General features: G+C 38.9%; 4 protein-coding genes across 8 annotated transcripts; all 4 read left to right on the top strand.

Annotated features, from left to right (window-relative positions):
* The first annotated feature begins 2038 nt into the window (after window positions 1-2038).
* Window positions 2039-4297, top strand: LOC116247466 (uncharacterized). The gene has a single exon (XM_031619645.1). It carries the CDS (start codon window positions 2039-2041, stop codon window positions 4295-4297), a length of 2259 nt encoding a protein of 752 aa, XP_031475505.1.
* A 1367-nt stretch (window positions 4298-5664) lies between these two features.
* On the top strand, window positions 5665-8810 carry LOC116249265 (60S ribosomal protein L23A). Its single transcript, XM_031622486.1, has 4 exons — window positions 5665-5750; window positions 7885-7936; window positions 8080-8443; window positions 8568-8810. Exons 2-4 carry the CDS (start codon window positions 7918-7920, stop codon window positions 8650-8652), a joined length of 468 nt encoding a protein of 155 aa, XP_031478346.1. The 5' UTR covers window positions 5665-5750; window positions 7885-7917; the 3' UTR covers window positions 8653-8810.
* On the top strand, window positions 5665-13284 carry LOC116246681 (60S ribosomal protein L23A). 5 transcript variants are annotated; one of them, XM_050075980.1, is made up of 4 exons: window positions 5665-5750; window positions 7885-7936; window positions 12399-12762; window positions 12887-13284. In XM_050075980.1, the coding sequence occupies exons 2-4, from the start codon at window positions 7918-7920 to the stop codon at window positions 12969-12971; spliced, it is 468 nt and encodes a 155-aa protein (XP_049931937.1). In that variant the 5' UTR covers window positions 5665-5750; window positions 7885-7917; the 3' UTR covers window positions 12972-13284. The 5 variants fall into 5 exon arrangements, with proteins under 5 accessions (XP_049931937.1, XP_031474357.1, XP_049931938.1 ...); XM_031618497.2 differs by lacking the exons at window positions 5665-5750; window positions 7885-7936 and adding exons at window positions 10373-10473; window positions 12205-12253; XM_050075981.1 differs by lacking the exons at window positions 5665-5750; window positions 7885-7936 and adding exons at window positions 10516-10535; window positions 12205-12253.
* Window positions 13285-16012: 2728 nt separating this feature from the next.
* LOC116248163 (uncharacterized) lies at window positions 16013-16932 on the top strand. Its single transcript, XM_031620799.2, has one exon. The coding sequence runs from the start codon at window positions 16070-16072 to the stop codon at window positions 16670-16672; it is 603 nt and encodes a 200-aa protein (XP_031476659.1). The 5' UTR covers window positions 16013-16069; the 3' UTR covers window positions 16673-16932.
* Window positions 16933-24654: the final 7722 nt, after the last annotated feature.

Raw genomic sequence — 24654 nt, 5'->3', positions numbered from 1 at the left:
TGTGTGTGGTGGCCCTGGTGGGTGCGTGTGTGTTTTAATTGTGACCTACCAGGACAATAACGAGTATAACTGATGCATTGTTTGGAAAGGATACTTACACCAAAGTATTAAACGGCCCTAATCACTTATGCATGGTGGCGAAGGTTTTCAGCCGCAACCTTTAGTGACGAAAAGAACTATGCGTCACTCCAAGGTCCTATTTTCCCTCATGTGGAGGTAAGTGATATTTTCAATGACACTACATTCAGCTGCTGTGGAAATAAGTGAAACATATTTTCGCTGACACTATATTCAGCTGCATTGTCAATAGTCGATGTCTCTTTGCATACGCCTGCAATTAGTCAGGCGCAGAGTGAGGGGGGCAACAGGGGCCTTGGCGCCCTCTCAATTTGTTTTTTAAAAAATTACATGTAAGTTTAAAATTTTCATTTAGCTTATATAAAACTTTTGAAAAAAAAAAAAATCAGCCGTTATTATTAGAATTTTGAAACTATACTTCAGTTCCTCTAACCAAATATTTTTGGTTCCGCCCTTGTAATAGTTGGTCTTCACTGGCACGTGCATGTTTCATCAACAACCTTTCAGTAACGCTACTTTCAGTGGCACCATTAGTTGTTCCAACAAAAGCTTTACTGACAGCTTGCCTCTAAGTAGTAACTTTTTCTTTTTTTTGCGTCACTGAAGAGCCACTTTTTGAGGAGTACGAAAATCCACACTTGTTTCAATTGAGTGAGAAATTAATAATAAATAATTATGCATGCATCCACTGCAAATTCTATTATTGAAAGATTTTCACCAGTTGCTTTGGAAAGTTTACCTGATAAACTGTGGATCATGCTAACCAGACAAGCGCCTTGGTTATCCAATTTTTGACCTTGATTGGCATAAAAGTCAAGCCCAACTATTACCCAAGAGGACATGTGTAGACGCTTATAATTGTCAAAAAGATCAACCTAATTAATGCTGATGATTCTGGTGATCTTAGAAAATCTGATTTTGGTGATCTTAGAAAACCCGTTTTTCTCATCACATTTTAAAACATTTGCCTTTTGAAAACATACAGCGTTGGAACATCCTAGTAAGTTAATATGAATAGGAGCGCGAATACTCTAGAATCTGGTCAAGGAGGAAACTAACTCGTTGGTAGTTGAATATTCATTGTTAAGATCTTATAACAAATGAAAAAAAATGTACTCTGATTAAGGTCTTCTAATTAGAGAGATTATTTTCTCATCTTTAACATATATGTCAATTTATTTTAAATGTATTTTTTAACATGAAAGTCTTGCACAAGTATAGATATGAGTCAAGGATCGAATAATTTTTTCCCGTATTTACAATCCCTTATAGTGAAACTATGTGGATTTCTTGTATCGTTTTATCTCTGCTCACTCATCTTCTTTTTTTTTTAGTTACTAACTTTCACATGGTATAAGACACAAAATTTTCAAGTCAGTAGTTGTTCATCAAATCATGTTCCAATTTCCTTACTACTCTTCCATTAAGTTTCTAACATCTTTAGCACACATTAAAAAATTGTGAACATCAACTCCCTGCATAATGTTGTGATTCGTGATGTCCAACTTCTATCAACCTTCCTTATTTATGATGCATACTCCTTTTGTTTGTGCTTCAATTCGAGGAGGACACTAATTAGAAGATGCAACAAATGGAAAACAAATCAATACTAGATATTCTATTAAAACATTTTTGACAAATAACATTTTCGTGCACATCCTTAAGATTGACTCCAATCTTCTGTAGATGCATTTTCCAATTGTAAGGTCCTAATGCATGTATAGATGCATATTCAATTATTAGATCACTTCACAAAGAAATAGATATTTTGCCCGTAATTGCAAGCCGAACCAGGTTCTCTCTTCAATCTTTTCTCCTCCTCGATCCATCTACTTTTCTTCTTTTGATTTGTTTACTCGTCTTCGATACCTTTTGTGTTGATGGCGGAAAGGCAGCGAAGCCATTGACGACCAGGAGCACTTTCATTGTCGATGACATTTTGAGATCGGTAATATCAGAGATGAATGTCGTCAACGGCAGCATCCCCAACACTGGCGGCAGCAATAGCTACATTGAACCCTGCGATGTCACAGTGTCTGAAACTCTCCGGAAGATGGAGGTCCTCACCGCCTTCTGCACCATGCTGCTCTTTTACCAGGTTCTCTTCGGCACTTACAGACGCCGGTACGCCTCCGAAAGCCTGGTGCACCGACTCCTCTGGCTTTCTTCCACCATGTCCTACGGCGTCGTCGCCTTCACTCTCGGACTCATGAACACAAGCAGAAGCTACCACGACCTTCTCGGTTTCTGGGCAGCTTACTTGCTGGTCTTGATCGGCGGCGCCGACACTGTCTCCGCCTTTGAACTTGATGACATCGAGAAAAGGAAGGCCAATTTCCTGTACTTCTGTGCTAAATCTCTCCTTGCAGCTCAGATAATCGTCAACTATCCTCTTTCCGGCAAGCTCCAAATGGGTCCCTGGGTTCTTTGTGTTCTTGCATTCACCAGAATAAGAGAACTGGGGGCTGCCCATCTCAACGTCAGTAGATCGTTCGGGTTGGGCAAGCAATCGAAGTTGGTGGCCGATTACATGAGGAACATCGAGCCCCATTTGAGCGCAGACGCAGAGGCCGAGCCTACCTCCATGACAGGGTACAAGTACATCTTCTACGGCGAGAAACACGCCGCCGGCGCCCGAATAGGTCAGCCTCCTCCCCTCTACTTGATCACCATCGATCAAGTTTGGCAGGCTCTGCACGGCATCGGCGACCGGATCCGTGACACCTGCTTGTCCTTCGCCCTGTTCAAGATGATCAAGAGAAGTCTCGCCGGGTTCGACATGGCCGAGAAGGACGAGTCCAAGACCTGGAGGCTGGTTCGCGACGGCCTCCTTTCCAAGGAAGACGGCGAGAGAGCCTTCCGCGTCGTGGAGGTCGAGCTCGAGTTCTTGTTCGAATACTTCTACACCAAATACTCGCTCCTTCACTCCAGGGAGTTCATCTGCATAAGGATTCCGGTCTCCCTCTCCGTCATAGTTTCGTGTCTGCTGTGCATCAACTGGCTGGGAAACCACGAGCCAACAGCCGACCACTGTGCATCCTATCCGTACGGGGAGAACGGCATCAATGTAGACGTAGTGGAGACGAGGGTGATCCTCGGGGTGCTTGCCTTCTTGGAGGTGATTCAACTCATCAATTTGGCGACCACCAACTGGTTCAAGATGTTGCTGGTTTCAATCTATGTGAAACAAGACTCGATTCTACAAAGCAGCAGCGACAGCCACATTGCTGTGAGGATCAGGATGTTCATACAGATGATGTGCTTGAGATTGATCAAGATCGTCGAGGCGGTGAATCACTCGTTTAGGGTTCTCTCTCTCTGGCGACCATGGACGAGGACTCTTCGCCAGTACTCCCTGCTCGAGTCCCACAGATATGGTCGTCACAGGAGCATAGGGGGCCGTCTTCTTGGTTTACTGCTGCGCGGCCTGATAGACAAGCCTAGGCAGGGCCTGGAGCCAGCGAAGTTCGTGCCGCTGTGTCCAGAGATTAAGCGGGCGGTGGTCGGCCGCCTGAGGGGCAGCTGGCCGCACCTGAGGAGGGGCGAGTTTTCGCTGCTGCAGAACAGCGACCGCCACGAGCTTTCGTGGGCATGCGTTAATCTGGAGACCTGCATCCACACGATCCTAGTCTGGCACGTCGCCACCACTTTGTGCGAGCCTCCGCCGCCGGTGCGGCCCTGGTGGAGGGCCGTGTGTCCGGGCGAGCAGCGACTGCTGAAGCGGAAGGCCTACGCCGAAGGAGCCTTCTATGGTACCCACCAACTCGTCGCCACGCAGTTGTCCAAATACTGCGCCTACCTCGTCGCCTTCGCGCCGGAACTATTGCCGGGGAATCCGTATCTCACCGGAACAATCTTCGACGATGCGGTCAAGGATGCAGGCGTTCGTTTGGGGAAGTTCAGGACGCTGCGGCAGAGGCACGAGAGAGCGAGAGCGCTCGCCGGAGAATGCAGGGAGGAAGAGGCGGCGGCTTCTGGATCCGTCATCTGCTTGGGTTCCATTTTGGCGAATCAACTGGAGATGATGGAAGAGGGAAGGAAGTGGAAGATATTGGCGGATTTTTGGACGGAGTTGATCTTGCTCGTTGCGCCGTCCGGCCAATCTTGGGCTCATGTTAAGTACTTGACAAGTGGAGGGGAATTCATAACGCACCTGTGGGCCTTGCTTTACCACTCCGGCATATCCAACGACAGCTCAAATTGTTTAAGCGAATACTGAAGACGAGAAGATCCGAACAGGGAAGGCAGCCAATACTCCGTGGTAACGTTGGTTCTCCTGGTGCAGGCGATTTTTCTTTATTGTTTTTATTGGCATTACGATAAAAATTGTAAGAACAGTATACATACAGTACATCTAAATTCTGTAGGATTTACATTACATGTTTAGAAAACTAAACCGTCATTGATGTGGCAAAACAAGCCGTGCCGTTTCTCAATTCTATTAAGCTCATATATATATATATATATATGTTGCATTCTATATTTCTCCTTTGCTTTCACTCTTTGTTTGAGAAATATAACAAGAAGGGCATAGTTGGTTATTATAACTATGTAATGTAACATTATTTTGCTCAATGTAACTGAATATCAAACAATTTCCTCAATGAAACATGTTGCGGTACCTTTAGAGGGCATTTGGGAACTGGAACAGTATAATTCTTTTCCATTAATTTGCCCTTCATAAATCTGTCATAATTTTTGAAAAAAAAATCTTGGAACAATTTATTACTTTGCTTCATTGCCAATTTAACAAACCAATCGATTTGTCTAGCATGCTTGTCACCCCACAATTTAATTGTCGACTACGAACATGGTTTTGGATACTGAACTTCAAGGGATTGTTTGACAGCAAAGATATTCTATTAGTGTTTTATAAATCTGTTCAAAGATTGGGCAGATTCATAAAACACTAAAATTAATGTTTGAAGAATCTGCTTTAATCTTTGAGCCGATTTAAGTAGATTTGTAAGACATTGAAATTAATATTCTATGAATCTGTCCTAAACTTTGAACGGACTCATGAGAAACTCATACTGTCCCTCCTGCCAAACAACATGGCTGGATCTTATAACCATGAATTTGCAAATTAAAGTAAGTGGAAAACACAAGATTGGTATTTAAACCGAAGTAATTTGATGTCCCACTCGACCCTATATAACATGACCGTTCCATAAAAATACTCCAAAACTCCATCCTTGTCATAACATACTTGTGACCCTCCAAAATTATTTTCTAGCTTGGCCACAGCTATAAGCAAATATATTATAATTTTGTTCTAAAAAGGATTAATTGAGACTAAGCCCAAATACAACTCCTTGAATCCGAGCCATTTACATCCCTAATCAGATCCATATCAAGTATGACGAATTGGTATCTTTTATAAGAAGCGGACAAGCTTGCTACCTATTGATCTTGGAAATAAAAATGGATATCTCGGAGTTCGGGTCTATTTTGTTACGACATCGAAATCGGATTCGAGCTCTCAGTATCCAAGTACCCGAAATGGATCTGGAGCGATCCCATCCGTTCATGGAAGGGAAGGATAGACCGCAATACTCAAGAGAAGGAAGGCTAATTATGGATAGCGTTAGATGCATATAAATGGGTACAAACCCTCGTCCTTAACCTATCGCCTCAAGGGTTTTTGGTGGAGCCGGCGACGGGAATTCACGGTAAAGGTTATTCTGTTCTTTGTTTAATTCGTTTCATAGATGAGGTCCATTGCCTCGATGATTATGATTGTTGATTCTATTGCTTAGGCGGGCGGTTTTTTTTTTTTTTTTATCGAAGTTTCATGTGCAATTGTCCGAGAGAATCGTCTCCAGCGTGCATTTTTGGTGAAGAAAATGATTGAATGAATGTTTTTAGATCAATAAATGTTTGCTAGGTTTCTGAAATTTGAGAAGGGGCGGAGTGGGTTTTAGATAGGGAAAAACGAGAGAAATTTAATTGGGAATTGCAGTTCGTGCTTGTGGCGAAATGGCTTTTAGAGGGGAAATACATGAAGACTCAAGGTGTACCATGGAATCGAATGAGTGAGTTATATTACATTTCGATTTGCACGATCGGTTGTGGAAGAGTGTTTGTTATCACGAGTCGAAACAGCCACATGCAATGGCGCGAACGGATTGGAGAGGGTAATAACGGATTTAGAAGAGTTGCAAACCGATGAGTTATAGTTACATAACCCTAGAGCAAACGTGGGAAGTGTTGCATTTGACCGCAAGAATTTGTATTAGCACCTCTTGACATTCCGACCCCCTTTGAAATGCATCTGTACCGAATAATTAGTTTCCTTATATTATTGTAGCTTGGATTTATTAGTGCTTGGTTGATTTGATATGGGATGTGAATAAAATTAGGCCATTATATGTTAAAGTATGCAAATTCATAGTGTGTGATCCTTGTCAGTTTTTACTATTTGTGTGTCCATGACAGGAGTGGAGTTTCCTCGGGCTTGCGCATCCTGTCTCATGCGCACGGTCCTTTGTTATAATGGAACAGTAAATACCAAAAGCCCGTTTCTTCCTCTACATAACCCTATCTTCCCTCTTTTCTTATTTATCTCCGCATTGCCGTTCTCTGCCTCGGAGCCTCTCTCTCTATCTATCTCGTTTCAATGCCGGCACCGCTTAGATGAGGCCTCTCTCTATCGATGATTGAGGTCGCATAATTGTGGTTTTAAGTTGTTTTATCTGGCATTGTAAATGTAATCTGATTGTACTTTGCATGTATATATATTTATGAAAGATGTTTAACATTAGTTAAACGTGTTATATATATATATATATATATATATATAAACTTTTGTACTTGTTATTTTAATTGTTTTAAATATGTTTATGCCTTTATGGATATTATATGGTTCACAATTTTGATGCTGAAGCTTACCTTAAAGGCCTCGAGGCCTGCGCCTTGCTTGCAATAGGCTCAATGCCTTGCTTTGCCTCGTTGCATTTTAACAACATTGTTAGTTCGTGCAGTTCTTTGGTTGCTTTCCTGCTGAATCTTACATAGTTCTCTATACCTGTTCTGTGTTTTGACTGCATAGAATCCACAATTTATATCAAATTATGTAGTTTTGTTTCTTGGGTTCCTTGATCAATCCATCCGTTTACTGTATGCATATTAGATCAGTTCTGAGTATATGTATTTCTGTATCTTAATTCTTAGGAGCAGTTTTGCATTCCTAAGTTCATTAGTTATTAAATTGCCTTGGTGTGATCGAGTGAATCAAATTGTTATTATTTTGTCCTGTTGCTATTCCAGTTCAAGCTTGTTATCTCTAGATAAACAATCTTTATTTCTCTTGTGCTCCCTAGTCTGCCAATGTAGTAGACTGTAGATACGGGTTGATGATTAGTTGCCTTTGTCAAGTTCTGGGCGTTATTTTTGTCATTGTTTCTGAAGATAGCAAACTGCTTTATATTTTGCTTTGCTATTTACGTTTTATTTAGCTTGCTCTACTAATTTTGAATTGACTTGTTTGATTGCTGCCAATTTGGGTGGGACTAGTTGTCTGGTTTTGTGGTTATACAGAAGAGCTATAATGGAGGTCTTGATTGTGATAGCATGCATATAGCACGTATCTGCTATCTAGAGCTTTGTAGACCCTTCTATTAGGGTTTGAACGTCACATCACTAGGACAGATTAAACCGAAGCATGTGCTGGCAATGGGCATGAACAATTTTCTCCTTTTTCTTCAATTCCTTGTTGCTGCTATATTCTGAATGCTCAAGTACTTTTTTGTGTGTCGGATCTTATATTTATAACTTGCTGAAATCTTAACCTGTTGCCCTTGGCAGGTAGCATTTTTGACGTAGCTAATTTGCAATAGAATGGCTCCTCCTGCAAAACGTATGTCCTCCACAATCTTTCTTAGTTGATGCACAATTCACTTCTTTACCCTACATTTTGTAGTTTGTAGTATACTAGTTGTGGCTTGTGTTTCTCTCTCTGCTTCATGTTCCTTACCAGTAATTTGAAATTTCCGTGTACAGCTCCTGCTAAGAAACCTGATGCCAAGGGTCAGGCCTTGAAGGCAGCCAAAGCAGTGAAGTCCGGGTCCTTCACACTGAAGAAAAAGACAAAGAAAATCCGAACATCTGTTACTTTCCATCGACCGAAGACACTGAAGAAAGAACGTAATCCAAAGTATCCTCGCATCAGTGCAGCACCAAGGAACAAGTTGGATCAGTATGAGATCCTCAAGTATCCGCTGACCACTGAATCAGCTATGAAGAAGATTGAGGACAACAACACCCTCGTCTTCATAGTGGACATCAGGGCGGATAAGAAGAAAATCAGGGCAGCCGTAAAGAAAATGTATGACATTCAAGCCAAGAAGGTTAACACGTTGGTCAGGTGATATGCTTTACTATTTCCTCCATTTTCTCTCATCTCATTGTTCCAAATGCTACATTTCTGGTTATTGTAACTGGTGAAAATTTGACTGAATTGTATGCCTTCTCTTTGATTCTTTATGCAGGCCTGACGGAACAAAGAAAGCATATGTGAGGCTTACGCCAGATTATGATGCATTGGATGTTGCAAACAAGATCGGCATCATATAAATTGGCTCGATCAGTGGCCTGCTTCTGTTTTCTTGCTTCCTTTCCAGGAATGTTTTGCGATTATGGAGTTTTAGATGGATGGGAAAATTTATGCATCTTGTATTCATTCTACCCGTTAGGATTTGTTATCCTTTTTATCAGTATTTTGAAGTTCGTAATCCGGGAGCGTTATCCAGTCTAACTAGTACCTGTATCTTCAGTCAATGAGCACGACGCATTGAAAGTCTAATCAGGTTGTATCTTTGATGGACAATTCTTTTGAACCGTGTGAATCGCTGGCATGGCATGCTGGGATGCGGCCAGGGAGCGGGGTTGGCTATCGGACGGGGTCTTGCTGGCCCGATTTACGGCTGCAAACAGCCCAAGGCTGAATTAACCAAGTGAATCTCAATGTCTGGTCTCAATAACATTAACAGACAGGTTCGGCCATTTCCCCGTTTAATTGGCTAAAATGAGCTGGACCTTCTGTTTGTTATTCGGTCTAAATATTACTGTGCTAGGATATGTTCATTTGCCGACTTGCTTTACAGGGTTCCTATGGAAAAGTATTTCGTGGCTATGGTCAAACGAATCCGGTTCATGTAACATGAACTCGACTTGATTAAACTTGAGTAAGTTGGTTTAATCTAGGTTGTTCTTTTCTTTTTGCAATTACCAAACATAAAATGAAGGAAAGAGAAGGTCAAATGGAGAATTGGGAAAATTGTGCTCGAGCTACCACTTGGTTTGTCAACTCCAGCTTGAAGTAACCTTGTACAGCTTGGCCCAAGATATGAGTTGAGTCAAGTTTGAGCTGACTAAGCTCGAGCCCAACTTGTCTACAGTGCAGCCCGACATAAGGGGAAATGGCCAATGACAATATTATCTGTTTTCTTAATCAAATATTTGCTATCTAAAGAATTGTAATAGCAAATGACATGTTTGGGAGGTGCCAATGACAATATTTAGTTAATAATGTACTTGTTCATGTTTTCTTGTTCGAACTGCCTAGTTCAAACTGCCTTTTCGTATATTCTCATCCCTTTTCACTTGTTTTTTGAATCTTGAAGACGTCTGCCTTATGAGCCATACTCCTTGCAGTGCATGTAATTATGTTGACGCTATGTCATTGTACTAGAAACAGGGTGAGAGTGTTGTGCTAACCAATACTCTTATGGTCTCTTTGAACTTTATGCACTTCTATCCATTTCAAATCATCAATCTCTTTCTTTATACATCAGAGTGGCGCTCGCTCCTTATCAAACCGATGTACGATAGAAGTTTAGGATCCTGGAAGCGGGAGAATGGCCTAAGAGAGTTTCAATGTGTGGTGATTCCTCCAAATAAAATGAAAAGAAAGAAAGAACTTTCTATTGGCTTATGGCCTGGTGACAAGTCGAATATTAACCTATAAGCTTGTTGAATTTTGAACACTTGTATTGAAATCAACAGCTGGTAGGCTGGCAGCTTTAATTGAGATTAAGCCTATACACAACCCTCTAATTCGAGCCATGGACATCGCTAATGGGATCTATATCCAGATCCAAATCAAGTACGGCGAGTTTGTACCCTTGGAAATAAAAATAAACATCTCAGAGTCGGAATCCACTTCATCGCCTCGAACTCGGATTCTAGTCCGTCCCCAATGTCCAAATATCTAAAATGGATCTGGAGAGGTCCCACCCGTTCATGAAAGGGAAGGATAAACCGTAATACTCCAAGAGTAGGAAGGTTGATTCTGGAAAGTGTTAGCTGTATATAAAAGAGTATCGAGCCTTGCCCCAAACCTTTCGCCTCTAGGGTTTTCTGGTGGAGCCGGTGGCGGGGAAATTCACGGGGAAGGTCATTCTATTCTTTGTTTCTTTGTTTCCTAGATGAACTCCATTCCCTGGTTTATTCGATGGGTATGATATCGTTGCTGTTTCTACTGCTTCAACAAGCGGATCTTTGTCGAAGTTTCAAGTGCAATTACGTGACAGAATCTATCTTCGATGGTGTAATTTTGGTGAAAAAAGTTGTTCGAATGAACGTTTTTTAGAACGATAAATGTTCATTAGGTCTCTGAATCTATGAGGTGAGAAGCATTAGCTACGGGAAATCAAGAGAAATTTGATCAGGAATTGCGGTTCGTGCTTGTGGCGAAATGTCTTCTAAAGTGAAATACATGAAGATTCGAGTTTAGCACCTCTTCATGTTCCAACCCCACTTTGAAATGCATATGTACCGTGGAGTTTAGTGTTGATCTCTATGGTATTTTAAATTTGTTGATATTATTGTGAGAAACTTCAGTGAAGGAGGTTTTCTCGCAGGCTGCATTTCTGTATTATAGTATGCCAACTGCCAAATCCCAGTGTGTGATCGCTGTCCACGCTGTTTTTTTTTTTTTGGTGAAAAAAAAAATGCAAACACGGTTCCTTTCGCTACGTAACCCTAAAAATAAAATCCCTCTTCTCTCTTCTTTCATCCCCGAGGAAGCTGCCAACCGTTCTCTGTTTGTGAGCGTCTCTCTCTATCTCTCTCGCTTCAACGCCGGCACCGCTCAGGCGAGGGCTCTTTCTCTCTCTTTCTCTCTCTCTCTCTCTTCCTCCCTCCCTTCTTCTGCCTTCGATTTGTCTCTCAGTCTCTATTACTCTCATGCTGCAAACAAGGGCTGCCGATCAGGAATCGGGGCTCTCTCTCTCTCTCACGTTACCCCTTGCTTTGCGATAGGCTCAACGCCTTGCTTTGCCTCATTGCATGATAACAACATGTTAGATCTTACAGTTCTTAGGCTGCTTTCCTGCTAAATGTTACATAGTTTTCTAGACTTATTCTGTATTTTGACTACATAGAATCCACACTTTATATCAAATTAAGTAGTTTTGTGTCTTGGGTTCCTTGCTCAATCCATTCGTTTAATCTGTGCATATTAGATCAGTTCTGAGTATATGTATCGTTGCATTTTAGAAGCAGTTTTACATTCCCAAGTTCATTAGTTATTAAATTGCCTTGATGTGCTCGAGTGAATCGAATTGTTATTATTTTGTATTGTTGGTATTGCAGTTCAAGTTTGTAATCTCTAGTTGAACAATCTTTAGATCTCTTGTGCTCTTGAGTCCGCTAATATGGTAGACTATAGATACAGGTTGATGATTACTTGCCTTTGTCAAGTTCTGGGCATTATTTTTGTCATTGCGTCTGTAGCAAACTGCCTTCTATTTTGCTTTGTTAGTAATTTACTTTATATTTAGGTAGCTGTAGTAATTTTGAATTGACTTTGTTTAATTGCTGCAATTTTGGATGGAATTAGTTGTCCATATTTGTGGTTATATAGAAGAATTATCATGGAGGTCTTGATTGTGATAGTGTGCATATTGCATGTATCTGCTATCTATAGCCTTGTTGACCCTTCTTCGTAGAGTTTGAATGTCATCACTAGGACAGATTAAACCGAAGCATGTGCTGGGCATGAACAATTTTCTCCTTTTTCTTGGATTCTTTTGCTGCTTTATTCTGAATGCTCAAGCATCTTTTGGTGTGTCTGATTTTATATTTATAATTTGTTGAAATCTTAACCTGTTTCCCTTTTTGCAGGTAGCACTTTTGAGGTAGCTAATTTGCGATAGAATGGCTCCTGCAAAAAGTATGTCCACGTTGTTTCTTAGTTGACGCGCAATTCATTTCTTTACACTACATATTGTAGTTAAGTTTGTAGTATACTAGTTGTGGCTTGTGTTTCTCTCTCTGCTTCATGTTCCTTACCAGTAATTTGAAATTTCCGTGTACAGCTCCTGCTAAGAAACCTGATGCCAAGGGTCAGGCCTTGAAGGCAGCCAAAGCAGTGAAGTCCGGGTCCTTCACACTGAAGAAAAAGACAAAGAAAATCCGAACATCTGTTACTTTCCATCGACCGAAGACACTGAAGAAAGAACGTAATCCAAAGTATCCTCGCATCAGTGCAGCACCAAGGAACAAGTTGGATCAGTATGAGATCCTCAAGTATCCGCTGACCACTGAATCAGCTATGAAGAAGATTGAGGACAACAACACCCTCGTCTTCATAGTGGACATCAGGGCGGATAAGAAGAAAATCAAGGCAGCCGTAAAGAAAATGTATGACATTCAAGCCAAGAAGGTTAACACGTTGGTCAGGTGATATGCTTTACCATTTCCTCCATTTTCTCTCATCTCATTGTTCCAAATGCTACATTTCTGGTTATTGTAACTGGTGAAAATTTGTCTGAATTGTATGCCTTCTCTTTGATTCTTTATGCAGGCCTGACGGAACAAAGAAAGCATATGTGAGGCTTACGCCAGATTATGATGCTTTGGATGTTGCAAACAAGATCGGCATCATCTAAATTGGATCAGTTGCCTGCCTCTGTTTTCTTGCTTTTTTTCCAGAAAAAAAAATTGTGATTATGGAGTTTCGGATGGACGAAAAATCTATGCCGGGAGCTGTAGTCAGTCTAACTAGGACCTGTATCTTCAGTTAATGAATTTTGTCTTAGAGCCTGGGGCATTGAAAGTTTAATCATATGTAGTTTGATTGACATTCTTTTGAACCATGTGAATGTATTTTTTGCTGTTGCTTTACAGGGTTTCTGAATGTATTTTTTGCTGTATCTTCAGTTAATGAATTTTGTCTTAGAGCCTGGGGCATTGAAAGTTTAATCATATGTAGTTTGATTGACATTCTTTTGAACCATGTGAATGTATTTTTTGCTGTTGCTTTACAGGGTTTCTATTGAAAAAATATTCCACGGCTATGGTCTTCGTGCTTAAAAATATATGAGTGGCGGGAGACAATAAATTGAGTTTGCCGATCTTGCGCCTTTATAAATTCCCTCTACGTTTGTATAGAATTATCTCTTTTTATATATTTATAATGGCTTAGATGCAAAAATCACATTCATAGCGCAGGTTATTGGATAAAACTATGAAATTTAATGATAGAAAATGAAATTAGTAGTGGTGGAGCTAATTCTTATTGAAGGGTAGAATTATATATATATGTAGCTACCATATTTGTTGAGAATTACTTGGGTCCTTAATTGTTGGTTGGATATTCGATTAAAGAAATTGGGTCTGTTTCTATAGTTTTAAGTAATCAATCGGGTTGAATAATTAGACGCCTAGATGATAGCCTAAAACGCGTCTGTTTCTAATTGGATGGAATTTTTCTTAATGCCACCGGTTTATGTCTTTTTTTTTTTTTCTCTCTTCATCGGGTTCAGTTTATTTTCTTTCCCAAATCTGAAATTATAGATATGTTCAAAAGGGTCAACTTGTTGGTCTTGAAATGTAAATGTATTGTATTTAGATCAACTAAATAAAATGTATTTCTCACGCGTTGGAATTTTTTATATTCTCTACCAAACACTCCTTTAAAACATTTAAAATCACTAAAAATTCCTAGTAGTTATCAGTCAGCATTGTTTTTCAACATTTGTTCTACCCATGTGCAGAGACTGGATGATTCGAAGTCTTTGAGAGAAGCCAAATAATGCGTTGGAAAACCCTGATGCCTTTGAAAATGAATTTTTTTAATGTTTGTTTAGGGGAAACATATTGCAAAGCTTAAACTTCAAACATACTACTTGATTAAATTTTGTTGCTGTATCATTCTCAAATCATGAGTCTTATATTTTTTTTTTCTTTTTTTTTTAGGGTGAGACAGAGGCCACAGGCTCCGGGGTGCCTTCCTTCCTGGATTACCAAGCTTGTTTCAGGCCCTTTTACGAGCCAATAACTAAGCAGCTTTGGAGCGATCAAATGACGCCTAAGGACTCGATCCCTAGCTTTTAAGGACTCCATCCCTAGCTTTTAATGGACAGAACACTTCCCTGTGCCAGTGCGCTACAACCCCTTTGGGGTTAGATCCAAGACTAATTGAAATACCAAATATACGATATTCAGATATCGAAACTCATCCTTGGACGCCACAGGAAGGGCTTTGAAGCTCCAAGTCAGAGAGTCAGCCAAATGACGAACATCAGGGACATCTGTTGGCTTCTCGATGGGGAAGTTGATTCAAGTAAAAATAATTGCAGAATTTCCCATATAATACGAAATTCACGAGCCTCTAATTTAGGCGATGGTGCGGAAGGAGCTTCTACTAAGCGGAGATTGCGGCAACCTTTTTCCGAATTGGTCCAGTATTTTTGCTCTAATTCTAAAAATCGCCCTAATTTTTGTCAAACCCATGGTCAATTTTTTTTTCTGCCTCTAATATTCTAATATTAAAAGCCAGTCTTACCGCCAGCTGTTCATGCGACGCTCTTAGGCTTCCACTTCTTCAATTTCTTTAATCAATTTAAAATAGTTTACATTATTTTGAATTGTATAAAAATCAATACAAGCGGATATTAAAGTTGTCTTTGATAGCTTCATATGTTAAATTCTAGGTTACGTCAAAAGGTGATCCTCAGTTTCATTTTAGTAAAATGGATCTTAAATCCACATTATATGTAAAAAATTATGCATTTAAACTTGGATGAGGGATTCAGCCTACATCTCCGATTCTTAAAAAAAAAAAAACTTGGATATAATTTACCTATGGATGCTATGAGTTTGGGTTCAAATTGGATATAATTCATACCCAATTGGACTAAATTAGATCTTACATAATTAGATTCGAATTCTGATTTGAATTTGAAAATTGATTCAAATGCACCACCAAAATATCCAGTCTTAGTACATAATCAAGCATGAACTATCTCAACTCTCAGTCAGACATTGGACTCCGAACCTAATCAGTTATGAACCTGCATAGTGATTTTTTTTTTTTTAATTTGACTGAAATAAAATTCAAAATCAAATTGGTATTCATTGATATCCCCTATTCATATTCCTACTTCTTTCATTTATTTTTCATCTTTATGCTACTGGACGTGCACCTGTTTTCTCAATCACATTCACATGTTTGCCATCTAGAGAAATGTAATAGCAAATCTCATGTTTTTGGAGAGGCCAATCACAATTTTATTAATCATATGCTTGTTCATCTTTTCTTATACCAACTGCCTTTTTCATATTTTCTCTCCCCTTTCACTTGTTTTTTTTTCATTTTTATTTTTGGATCTTAAAAAAATTGTCAAAAGAAAAAAAATCTATTGGCTTGAGGCTTGATGAAAATGTGAGTATGTTTGATCTCTAAACTTACTTTCATTTTGAAGACTTTGAACCAAGAATCAAGCCTTCTTTTTGCATGCAAGCAAATCCTTCTGAATTTGAAAGACTCGTATTAAAATCATGCAAGTGTTTGCTTAACGTCAAATGTGCTTATAAGGTAAAGAAATTGGTATGGCGCCAATTTTATTTTAAGATAAATATTAGGGGCCTAATTGAAAGTTTCCATTTCCCAGAGCCTTGGTTAAATAAAGTAAACCATCAGCCCCGTCTTCCGTTTTTCAACTCTCTCGCTCTCTCTCTCTCTCTCTCCCTGACTGCAACGTCCATGGCTGCCGGCAATCTCCTTCTTCAAGTTATCCTGCTCGTCTCGTTGATGAGCTCCCTCATGGGAGTTCAGGCGAGGCCTGGCGCTCACTTCCACCCTTGCAGGACCTTCCTCATTTCCTATTCCTACTCGTTCTCCTCCCCCAAGGACTCCTTGAAAACCCTCGACACGTTCAACCCGTCTGAACTTCTCTTGCCCACCATCCGATTCGACGACGGATCATCTGAATTCTCCCTAATTCGGTCCGATTTCTCCCGCCTTGGCCTCACCCGTCCCGCCGATTTCTTCCCCTTGGTGACAACCACCGAGCGGGAATTTGTTGTCCCCTCCAAGCCCGCCATTTCTGTGGCGGCCGATCCCGTCGACATGAGGAGCTCGCTGCATGCCCGCGCCAGGGATATCCTCACTGTGGTGGTTTCTTTGCTCTTTGGCGTCGCCTGTGGCGCCCTCACCGCGTCTACCATGTACCTTGTCTGGTCCCTCTTCAACAATGGGTGCGATTTCCACTCCCAGGACGACGAATTTTCCGGGCACGAGGAGTACATCAAGATCCCGTCGATTCCGGAGCCAGTGAAGCCGAAGGAAGGGTACGAGGGAAATTAGGGTTAGGGTTCCACGAGTTGTACGTTGGACTATGGGGCATCTTATCTTGTGGGGTACCGCTCATCATGTCCCCTTATAATCTATATATGACGCTTTGTCTATCAATTGTGGAACGGACTAAGTTCTCCGCTTTAACCCTGTATCGTCTGCGTCCTGTCCAATGGATTGCAGTTATATGTGACTTGTGGGTTTCTGTATGATTTCTTGTTATCTGTTTGGAACCGTCGGTCTGGGTTGAATTTCATTTATATTATTGCTTCTGTGGGGTGTTTCATTGGTTAGTGATTTGTTGAAGAATCTTTCTTCTTACTAGGTTTTGTTGATTTTTGCACCGACTCCTCTGTCATCCATCGCTTTAGTTCTGAAGTTCTTGGTTCATTTCATCCCCTTTTTATGATGTATGGAATTTCACCTGTTCGTTCATTTGGGTGTTTCTGTTGATGTTTGTCTTCGAGCTCGTTACTTGGTTCGTAGTTTTGGTTATTTTTGGCTAAAAAAAACTGCGTGGTTGTAGTTGAATTGATAGTGTAATTGCTATTTACCTGTTGTGTTATGGTCTAGAAGTTCTCGTGATGGTCTATTTGTTGTACCCGCGTACAGAGTTTTATTTTGGGGACAATTCGGATCGTACGACTTTCTTGTTTGTCCCATGGCTGCTTATTCCTGAACATTGTCGTTTCTATAAGAAAAATTAGTGGAACTAAAATCCAGAATCCTTGTTCAACTCTATACATGGTCGATTTTGGTTTGGAACTTCAATTTTACTTCTGTAAATTAAGCAGGATTGTGGTGATTGTTTATTAGCTGCCGGTCCTCTTAACGTTCATGATTTTATAATTGAAGTGTTTTATCCTGTAGTTGTTTGGTTCGTGTAGATACTTTTGGGTGGTTCGTTTGAATTTTAATCCGCTCGTTACTCCTTATAGTGAGTGTTGCTATAAGTCAAGGTCCTTTAATGTGTGGCATAACTGGATGTTGATTAGTGGTTGCATTGGTAAACATCCATCTGATGCTCAAGTATTTTGATTTCACATCAAGTTTGCTTTGTGCTGGAAGTGATTTCTGGTTCTGTTGTAATATTTTGAGGGTGACAAAGTTGTTCTATAACATCATGTTTATGCATTTACCAAGACTAGTTCCAAAAGCTTGTCAAGAGGTGCACATGTCGCTAGGCAGTCACCTAATTTTCCTTGGTTAAAAGGAGTCAGGACCATCCCATGTTTGAAACATGGCATGCACCTACCTGTCTCAAACAAAGGCTGGAAGCCCCCTGGCTACATGCTGGTGCTTATAGAGGTGCATTGGATGTTATTTTTTTGCTGGTGATTGTTTTAGGCCTACTGAACATAGGATGGGATCCCCATGGTCATGCACTCTTCATTCATCTATCTTGTTTTGATGCTTGGGTTGATCTTTTGGCACTGATATTGCTTTTGGCTTTAACACTGCTTTGGTGTTTTATGAGACTGATAAGTGGTCATGTGCTTTGTTGCTAGTTATTTCTTTTGCTTATTCATTAACCAGTGCAAGGTTGACTCAGTTGTCTAATAATATGGCAAGCTAATAGAGTGGCAAAAACAGCTTCTGTTTGAAAGAAACATGAAACTCCTAATCATCATCCAGATGTATAGAGTCTACTGAGGTTTAATAAGTCTTACGAAGCTAGTAGTTTAATACTATGGCAAAGTATTAGAGTGGCAAAACATGGCTTCTGTCAAGAATTGTGAAGCTCATAATCAACTTAAAGCTGTATAGAATCTGCTATGGCTTAATATATCTTGCGAAGACGGTATGTTTGCTTTCATATGTTTACATTTCTTTAAAATTTAAATCACAGAATTTTGTGCATGAACGTGCATAAGATGGATGATAAAAAGTGTAAAACTTGCTTCTAAATATTCTCCTGTGTATTTTTTATTGTACTTTTTGATGAAATGTTATTGCAATGATGATCTCTATGATGAATACTGGAGTAGAATGTACAAATATCTGATCATATTTCGGGACAAACTGCGAGGAGAGCTCTCTTATGAGCAGCCAGAACAATTAACTTGCTTCTTTTTACCCACATGCACACGCACCCCAAAAGGAAAGGAAATATCTGACCCATGTGCTGCTTTCTGTCAGCTTGTGGGAGCAGGTGAGAAGCTCTCCATAGTCATTCCACAATTAAACTAGTCATCAGAGCAACTGTAACTGGTTCTCTTTCTATCTCTCGCTCTCTCGCTCGATCTCTCTTGCACACGCACATGCACACAGACACGATGTCCTTTGATGATTTTGCCATGTTACATATGCATGAGAAACAGTGAACATAATTATCGTAAAAGGATCATAAATTTGCCTTGCTGAACTTCCTTTCAAATTTGAGTGTGTAAAGTTTCTTGCCCATGTGGTTGAAACCAATATTGCTTCAGGAAATAGCCGGTGGGTTCATGTTTTTGCTCCCAAAAGTCTGAAACTCACACTGGCTTGCACGCAAAAAAGCATGGAAAACACTTTCTATTTGCTTAGAGGAGGCGGCAGTCCAGTAGTAAAAGATTTCACTAGCTGCTTCAAGCCTTCAACCCTGTGTAACGGTTTGTTGCTCAAGGGCTTTCTCAAACATGTGTTTTCTGATAACAGAAAACCCCTATGATGTCGGAGGAAAACCACCAATTTTTCCTTTTTATTGTTGTGTGATGGCATTGGAGGTGCATGTTTATCATATCCTGCTTGAATTGTTCCATGATGTAGAACTTGAGTGCCCCGCTTTTCACTCTCCTTGATGATCTCTTTAACTTCTTTTGCTTTATGCCAAAGGACAGCGCGCCTAAGGCATCTCATTTGATTGATGGATTTAAGTACCTTCTCATTTCCTCCAAATGTGTTAAGTCATGCTGATTTACTTAATTTTAGCTCTAGATTGAGACCTGTAATTCTGGTGTTACAAACTTTAGCTCTGGCAGGTTTCACTAATTGGAGACTTGACACCCAATTAACGCAAACTCCACTTTTAGTGTTGCATATATGTAACCTCAAAATCGTCCTCATATTGTCTGCACGAGCAGAAAGTCGGTGTGAAAAGGCTGGTTAATAGAACGCTCATCATGTAACTCCACTTTTGCACCAGGTAAAGTTAAACTAACATCATGTCCTCACAATGACTGTTTCTAGATTAGAATTGGAGGAATGAATGTGACTAACATCCTGTCCTCACAATGACTGTCCTGGATTTGATTTATTTGTTTTTTGGGTTGTGCAGACCCCTGCAAACTATGTCAGCATACTGTACAGTTTACTTTGAATTTGCAAGGCGACCTTAATCAGTTTTCGACGTTGACAATCAGTTTTAGACGTTGACAAAGGACAAAATGTGCAGAAGAAGACAATGGTTTAGATAGATGAGTGCAAATTTGATCCCCAGTACAGTTCTAGAGTTTAACAAGAAGGGTGTCGTTTGGATTTTAGAGATTAATGTTACTTTTGCTGCATGAAAAATTCCAAACAACAATCCTAGTGCCTATTTAAAGATTTTTTGGAGGGTGGGACATGACATCGAAAAGAATTATTAAATTGCTTTGTTTTTAGCATTTCAAGATGTGAAAGGCATGCATTATAATTCTGTTTTGTTATTGTTGCCTTCGTTGTAATATTGAAACTTTAATATAAAGACCGAGTATTTCACTTGGGCAAACACCATAGGCCGTGCCCTGTAATTTCAGAGAGAGGTAAGAGAGAGAATTTCTACAGTGAAACGGATATGCAAGTGAGCCAATGGTGGGAGGAAATAAGTTGGACATGAAAAAGTACACTCTCTAATGACAAGCGACAAACTTTCTCTGAAATTTTCACAAGAAAAATATGTGAACTGTCAGTGTATAAGTCATAGAAAAACAGGAAATTTTCCACGTGATAAGCGACATTGTGTTTTTCAAATCACACGGGCAGATTTTTTTCTTTTTAATATTAACAACTTGAATAACTAAATCTTCCATAAAGATAATAAATTAACTGCTCGTTCTGTCCTGTTCACTGATTTTTTTTAAGTATTCTATGCAGACGGAGGGATAAAAGAGTAGCTTTGATTGTCAATTTGTCATGTCTACCGAAGCCAGGATCCAAGTTACTTTCAACCCCTTATATGCAATTTCTATTCGCAATGCTTCTTTCTATATATTTAACGTTGAAAAGAAACCTGATCAACATAAGTGACATGGTTAACTTTTTTTTTTTTTTTTTTTGTGGATTCCAGTCAGGTTAGTACAATGGATGAAGCAGACGTTGAGAGGCGGTTAGTATCTGTTTTTAGCTTTTAATGCATCAACTTTATGTGCCGCAAAAGTAGGTATTATATGCATGTTGAAGGATCTACCTCAATGCACTGAAAGCAGAACTAACATGTATTACGAGCCCCACATGACGCCAGCACCGCCTTGGACCATGGGGTTGGAGGGGCTGAGCTCTCATTTGGGCGGTGGGATATTCTTCTTGCTTACCGGATAAACATGACCAAATATAGAACTTTGTAATTTTGTGCAAGCCATTAAGTGTCGCGACACGTGTGATTTATTAAAAAATAATAAACAAATAAAAAAAGAAAGAAAAAAACACTAATTCAACATTAATATCACCCCCATGCGCATATATTTGCTGTTCTTGGTCCCTTAGGGGATGCACTTAGAAAAAAAAAATTAAAAAACAAAACCACTTTAGTATTTTTTGTTATCCACCTGTTTGATGTAAAAATGATTTGAATTAGGAGCTACCAGCCAATGTACGAACATCACCGGCTGTGGATTAATTAGAGGAGACAATCTCAGAATGTATGAGAATCCAATGTAGATTAGTTGCTACATGAGATAAAACTGTGACATTTGGCATTTTAATTGCTTATTTAAACCTGCAGAACCGTCCCATTTTGGACTATTATGTCGCAAATAAATAAATAAATAGATTAATTGCTTACTTAAACCTGCAGAACTGTCTTATTTTGGACTATTATGCCCCTTTTCTTTAGTGCCAAATAAATAAATACATTATACATATAACCGATCAATTTTGACCTGCCATTACCTAATTTTTCAGACCATTTTATATATACCATGTTACCGATCCGAGACAAGTTCTCTTTCTCATATATATATATATATATATATATATATATATATATGAATCAATGCTTTAAAGCCCAAAAGATGATCTAAAAAGCATTCTTTAATGTATCGATAAGATTCTATAACCGGAAAGGTGCAGAATACAATTTTTAAATCCTTCAAGAACCTAAACTTCACATCGGAAAATAGTGATTTTTTTTTTCTGACCAGTCTCCGGTTTTTTAAGCATGAACATCACTTTCATCCAGTCTTTTGTAAAAAAGAAGAACTTGTAAGTTGGGGCGGAGCCAAATCCCTTGAAAGGAGACCAGATTGAATGGTCCAAGGAATGACCATTACAAAAGACTATTTTCCAAAACTTTTACATGGGTCAAAATAAAATTTCTAAAAAATTTTTAATAGGTATTAGATTTTTCAAAATTTTGAGGAGACTATGGCGTGTCACAAGCTTTCATTTGAATTACAAAGGGCAATTGCCCATGCAGACCCACACAATTTAGTTTATTTACATATAGGAGCTTTCACGTAATTTAGTTTATTGCTTGTTGGTGCTTTTCAATTATACTTTTTTTTTCTCGAGGATCTAAATTTTAGTTATTATAGTTTTAATCAACCAAAAATTTCTAGCTTCACCACAACTTACGTTTTAGCTGCGGGGACGGATGGGCCGGAGAATTCTAAAATGAAAAAAATTGCATCCAACTAGAGTTGGATTAACATGAGACTTTTAGACAACATGTTGTGCTTAGATTGCAGTGCCCAACTTGACTTCACTTTTTTGGAGGAAATCCTATTTATGAAAAACTTTCTTAGTCCCTGTTTGCGGCATAAAACTTCGAGCCTAAAACCCTCAGCCCTAAACCCTATAGCAAGTGGAATAATAAACAAAGACAATAGAATCTTGGGCATTGAATTCATAGTTGCCAAAGCTTCAAAAAACAGGAAAAAAGAAATTGAAAGGTACCAATTTTTTTTTGTCTACCTGATATTATCTTATCAACAACTTAGTAAATCGAAAAATTGAAATGGATTTAAAAAAAAAAAAATTGTCGCTGAAAATCCGAAAAACCGCTGCTAAATGCCTTGAAAAATCTTAATCTAACTTTGCAACGGTTTTGGGCATTAGATTAAAAAAAAACCATTTATGTTATTAGGATTTTATTGAGCACAATCTTTAGATATGTTTCATTAATTAAGATATACTGTTTATGTTATTTAAAAGTTTAATTGTTAGAGAAAATTATTTAATCCATTGATTATTTAAGGAAAAAAAAAAGCCGGGTTCCTGCTCAATTGGAAGTACCATCAAGTGGATCTTGGTGAAAAAATCATATAAGTTCATTTTTCTAATGTTTTAATGAAAACTGTTAAATTGTTTATTTGTCTAAGATTCTTTTAAGGACATGCTCAGTGCATATTTTTAATGGATGAGAAGGAAACTACTAAATTCTCACTTCTATAATAAAATTCATATAGCAAAATAACTCAAAAAAAAAAAAAAAAAACCAAGAGGGAGAGAGAGAACTGTAATAAGTTATTGTATCACATAATTGGAGTCACGAACATAATTTGGCACTAAAAGATGCTGCATAATATTCCCGTTCCTACGTCAAATATCTAGAAATTAATTTATCCTGTTTGCTTGAACTGGAAGGAGCTGTGTTGGATCCATCAGCTAATATCCAAAACGAATTGTCCTGCGTCAACTGATCGATCTCTGGCAGACTTTGTGAGTGTTGTCTTCCCATTTCTTTCACTAACCTTTCGGGGGGTAAATTTTATTCCAACATTTTGGTCCTCACTCGCATATATATTATATATTTATTAAAGAAAATGACGTGCGAATAAACTACCATTATACTTACATATTAACAAATGACCAACTAACATATTTAATAAGGTACTCTTGGTCGCTTCTGGTTTCAGCTTTTTTATGATTAATATATTCTTAGAATGGCTCCTTCTTAATTGACATGTGGTACTTAGTACTTTTTTTTTCATTGTTTTTCTCTCAATCATTCATTTTAATGGATCAGATATTCACAAATAAGCATTGGTGACTCTCAATAGCCGAAATCATCATCAACTTTTATATATATATATATAGGACCAAAATTGAGCTACTTAAATCAAGTGCATGCTGAGAAGGCACTTTTTTGGTGCAACCATACGTTCTGAAATATGATTAAAGAGTGATTTGGTAAAGAATATATATTAAGTTAATAATTCTTTATGTTCAATTTTCCTTTTTTAACCGTAAAAAACAATGACTCTTATTGGACTGATACTTTGGTAATAAAAGAAAATAAGATTTCTTACAGGATCAACTTGAGCTGCATTTAAATTTATAAGCACATCTCGCTCTATCAATTAGTAGTCGCCAAAATATCGTCGTGTTAAGAATTTGCTTAAAACGACTTTTATTACAAGGACAAATGAAAATAACATGATTTTCACCTTTGCTATTCGCGGCAAAATAATTTTAACGTAGTAAGAGAAATGAGATGTGATAGCTGGAAGGTTAGGTCGTGCAATCATAAACGGCCGGAGTCTTTTCTCCAATCACACCGACCTTGGGCTGGGCGGCTTGCCAGCAAAACAAAAAATTAAAATTAAATAAAAAGAAGTATTCGTTTCCAGACCACTTTTTTTATTTTTAATCTCAAATTCGGGCTTTGATTTTCTAGTTCTCCCAAGCAGGGATCTCGCTCTTATTGAGAAACCTCCAGCGCCCATTATCTTTAGAGTTGCATTCAGAATCTGGTGGTTTTACGGTACATCATTTGATTCGAGTGTTATGCATGTCGCAAGCAATCTAATTAAAAGAGTAACATTCATAAAAACTTGAACATGAAACAATAGTTTTATTAGTGCATATTCAAGTGA

This window comes from Nymphaea colorata, chromosome 2 (assembly GCF_008831285.2).
Source record: "Nymphaea colorata isolate Beijing-Zhang1983 chromosome 2, ASM883128v2, whole genome shotgun sequence".
NCBI lineage: Eukaryota > Viridiplantae > Streptophyta > Magnoliopsida > Nymphaeales > Nymphaeaceae > Nymphaea > Nymphaea colorata.
Note: the sequence above shows the minus strand (reverse complement) of the source record. Positions and strands in the feature narration are given on the sequence as shown.